The sequence below is a fragment of the Rhopilema esculentum genome, chromosome 16 (genome assembly GCF_057945365.1).
Source record: "Rhopilema esculentum isolate cy_ngs chromosome 16, ASM5794536v1, whole genome shotgun sequence".
NCBI lineage: Eukaryota > Metazoa > Cnidaria > Scyphozoa > Rhizostomeae > Rhizostomatidae > Rhopilema > Rhopilema esculentum.
The window spans coordinates 5,903,752-5,907,786 of record NC_142830.1 but is presented as its reverse complement, the minus strand read 5'-3'; the positions used below and the strand labels follow the sequence as shown (position 1 = coordinate 5,907,786).

Here is a 4,035-nt window from a genome sequence, read left to right as displayed (position 1 = left end):
CTGAAAAAGTGAGTTTCACATTTATAACTGAACAATATCAAACTTTATATTGCTTTATTAATGGTTGCAAAATGTTGCTTTTTTCTTCTTATTTTTTGAAAACGGAGCAGGCAATAGGACAAAAAATGTGGTTCATTTTGAAAGTGAAGAGGTCCTTTCCAACGTTACCTCAAACTGGGTACAGGGTAGAACCAAAATTCAGTTACATATAGTATGTATATTAACGTATGTTATGCACCTCAATCGAAAAAGAAGAATTTTCTTCAGTTCTTCCTACTACCCCATTACATGAAGCTGTAAGTATTTTTCATAAATCCATGACAATTTGCTCTGGACAGAGCCAGCGCTAAAATGATTAATATGTATTTAATAAAAGTCTTGATTTACCTTTTTAAACAATGGGCAGCAGTGAGAAGCCATTTAGTTGAGAGAATGGTGGCACCACATGAAACCATGCCTGGACCAAGAAGGAGGCCGGCTACCCATGGCGGTACACTTGACTGAATAGATGTTACAGCATTGCTCCGATTCTCGGGGTTTGAAAACCAGCTCTTTTCGCATGACGCTAAACAGAGGGAAAATTATCTGCCACACCCAAAAGACCATTAAAAGTCACTACTCTTTCCTCCAAACGTTATTCATGCAAAATAACATAATCAGGGCAAGCATTTTTTCAAATGCATTACAAATGAAAGATTTACTCTTTGGTCGCTTCCTTCTTCGAAATTAGGCCATCGATTTTACGCTCATTTGAAAAATCAGCTACCTCTTTGTACTGAGATGGTACCATCTTGACGTTTACACCAGAGTACAATTAATGATGAATGTTCTAAATCCATCATTTCCTTACGCTGAAAAGATTTGTTAGAGTTGTTCATGTTTCATCAAATATATCAGAATTTTTTCACATAGAAAGACAGTAGGTAGCTTAATCTTCAAAACCAGGGGGTGCAGGGTCATCAATTTACCGACTAAGACATCGATGCAGAAAAATTTATGGTTTTCACCTACCAATAGGCAGTTTTATTGACAAGCTAATGATTTTGTGGACCAGCTTAAGATATACCGAGCAACTCATGACGAATTTGGAGGGGGGAGGGCGCGCACCCTTTGTCCCCGCTAGCTACACCCCTGAAAATAGATTCTATTTTTTAAGGTTACTGAAAAAGTCATGACATTATAAATAACAAACATCGCCAAACCTTCTTCGAATTCTGGATTGAGACTGTGTGTGACCGTTGTCCAATATAAATGAACTTTTTGTCCATTTGATTGGCCGAAGAGATCGTACTGAACACGGAGAGCACCAGAAGAAGAAATGACATGCTTCGTGTGATATTGACCGCAAATTCTTGCCAGAGCTGGTGCCAAGGGAGTCAGACCATTTTGGATAAAGATTCTCTCCACATTACATTCAGGGTTTGGAATTATATTTGCTTTGATAACTGATAAGGCAATGCGTCGTCCACTGGCTGGTCTGATTAGCCATGTACACGATTTCACTCCACTTGGCAACATGATATCCCCAGTCTCTGCCGTCAAAGTTGAGCCACAAGCTGTCTCTGAAAAAAATAATTTTCTACTTCGTTAGAATGTAGAAAAACCTAGCCATTTATAAAATTTCTTCTCATTAGGTCTATCAAATCATTGTTGCCATTCTTAGGGCCTTTTGAGAAAATTTTGTAAAGATAAACTTTTCATTTTTCTTCCAAGCAAGTGTGTGCAGAAAAATAGTATTGGTAATTCTAAAGGTCGTGACATCATATTTGCTTACAAATCTTGATACATGTAACAAGCCTAGTACATAGGCGAGTAGTGGAGTCCAATTTTGAAACATTAAATACTTATTATATCAATGTCTTTCTTTAAAAGATGTTGATACATGTAACAAGCCTCGTATGTTACTGTAGCGTTTACTTGAGAATTATTTCCCTTAACTTCTGAAGCCTGTCTACAATCCTTTTAATGAAAATTACTTTTGTAATAGTGTATAATCCTTTTGTAAAGAAAACGTGACAAATATACAGATTTTAGTTCAGTTCTACCTGGAAAACTTGTCACTCTGTTTGAATTATCTTCGTTTTCCACAGATTCCCATTCCAACACGAACCCTTGTGCACCTGCTGTACCATCTGGTTGAAAACCAATAAACAACTTGTTTGTCGAAGAAATAATCGGCCTTGGCAGCATTGGTCGGCAAAATCTCCCCAGATCTGGGTATCGGTTGGATTCACCATCTGAGATTTGAACATAACTCATTGCACAGCCAGCAGATGGTCTTAGCCGTATTTCTTTGAAAATTAGTTTTATTTTTTTGCCTTTGGACACCTCAATGTTCCAAGAACAGTATTTCTTACTACCAGAGACTTGAGGATAACCGGGCGGTGACAGTTCTCCAGAATCATCTCTGAATTTTGTTCCACATGCTACGGGTGATATATTTGCAGAGTCATTTAATATTGATCATGAAGATAACACATATGCTGAAATATCGAGTCTTTTGCTAGTGACTGATGCATTGGTAAGATGTTAAAAGAAATCAAAGGCTTTCATTTACTCCCCTATTTGTGGGCCTATATTTTCGATCTTAACAATTCAATTCAATGACATAAACGAAGCTGTTGGGCCTGCGCGCATCTTAAGATGTTCCAATTGAGACGTACTCGACTCAGTCTCCTAAGCTTCCACAATTGAAGAAAAAAACAGTCAGATGAAACTACATCAAATTATTTTCAATATGTAAGTGTTCAAGTGCACTGAAAGACTTTAAGAAATCTGCGCCAACTTGTTTTTTGTTTCTACTACCTACCCAAAATTATAAATTTCTTGTATTGAATCTTCTTTCAGCGTATTTCGCTTTCAAAAAGGACGGGTATAACAAGTATTTCCATACCCCCAAATATTTTTCGATAGTTAACTCAGTTGCTTCTTTAATCATCTCAGAACAAGTGGTAATTTGGTAAGATTGAAAAGAGGTCACTTCAAGCTTATTTACTGCAAAAATATATTACCCTTTTTCAATTTTCTTAACTTTAAGTCAGCACGTTAAGGTATGGTTTTCTATTCATTACCTACGTTTCCAGACCTCATAATGAATTTCCAAGTTGCAAGCATGCCAAACTTTTTGATACTCTTGTCTGATTTAAACTGGATCCAAAGCGATTTGTCAGTCGAGGTAATGTCTTCGGGGGTCCTGCTGCCGCAAAAGCGACCGAGTAACTGTGACGTCACATCTGCACCATCTCTCACTTCTACACTGTCGTATTCACAAGCAGGGTGTTTCTCGATACCGAAGGATTCGAAGCTCAGTTTCACATAGTGTTTGTTATCTGCTTTTATCACCCAAATACAAGCAGTGTCAGAAGGGTATTCATCAGGATAATTTGGGGTTGCAATGGATCCATTGATAGCAGTGAGCAAGCCACCACAATTCGCTGAGATGAAAAGTTGCAAGAAATTATGATAACTGGAATTAAAACAGACTCAGCCAAATAGACAATAGCTTTTTTGCATCTTTGAAAAAAATTCACCCGTATTTACATAGAATATTGACTGATGAACGATTCATGAATGATTCAAGATAAGCTGGAGCAAGCCGAATTATTACAAAGTAACTCATTATCTAAAAGACCATTTTCAAAGAAGAAGTTTGAAGAGAAGTTATTGAACACCTTTTGCTGCTGTGGATTTCATTCATACTGCTTACCTTGAATCCTTTAGGGGCTAATTCATTTGAGAATGGGTCTTAATGGTGGAAGGAGAGGAGGGGGTGGGGGGGGATGGGGAGTTATTGAAAATAAGGATCTCAGATTGAACATAATATAGCTCCTTTGCATTGAAATATATTTTCTTTTTTTTAATTAGTTTTGAGAAACGAAGCAATTTGGATGCCAATACCAACACTTCATTTATTTTCGTTCTGTTCGTGTATTGTAAAAATTTTCATGTAAAGGCGGGGATTAATTTGAGGTGACGCTTGCATGAGGAGGAACCAGATCAAGGATTTACGGTGGGAAATACTTCCTACAATGCACC

The 4,035-nt window shown here is 37.3% G+C and overlaps 1 protein-coding gene across 1 annotated transcript in view; it reads right to left on the bottom strand.

Annotated features, from left to right (window-relative positions):
- Positions 1-4,035, bottom strand: part of LOC135681853 (uncharacterized) — a 90,741-nt gene that overhangs the window by 6,874 nt on the left and 79,832 nt on the right. Inside the window, exons 51-54 of the mRNA XM_089112933.1 lie at positions 3,072-3,434; positions 2,046-2,426; positions 1,203-1,562; positions 388-565 (exon numbers count right to left, since the gene is read on the bottom strand). Of these exons, the coding sequence (XP_088969059.1) occupies positions 388-565; positions 1,203-1,562; positions 2,046-2,426; positions 3,072-3,434 (1,282 nt within the window). The remainder of the gene's footprint in view (positions 1-387; positions 566-1,202; positions 1,563-2,045; positions 2,427-3,071; positions 3,435-4,035) is intronic.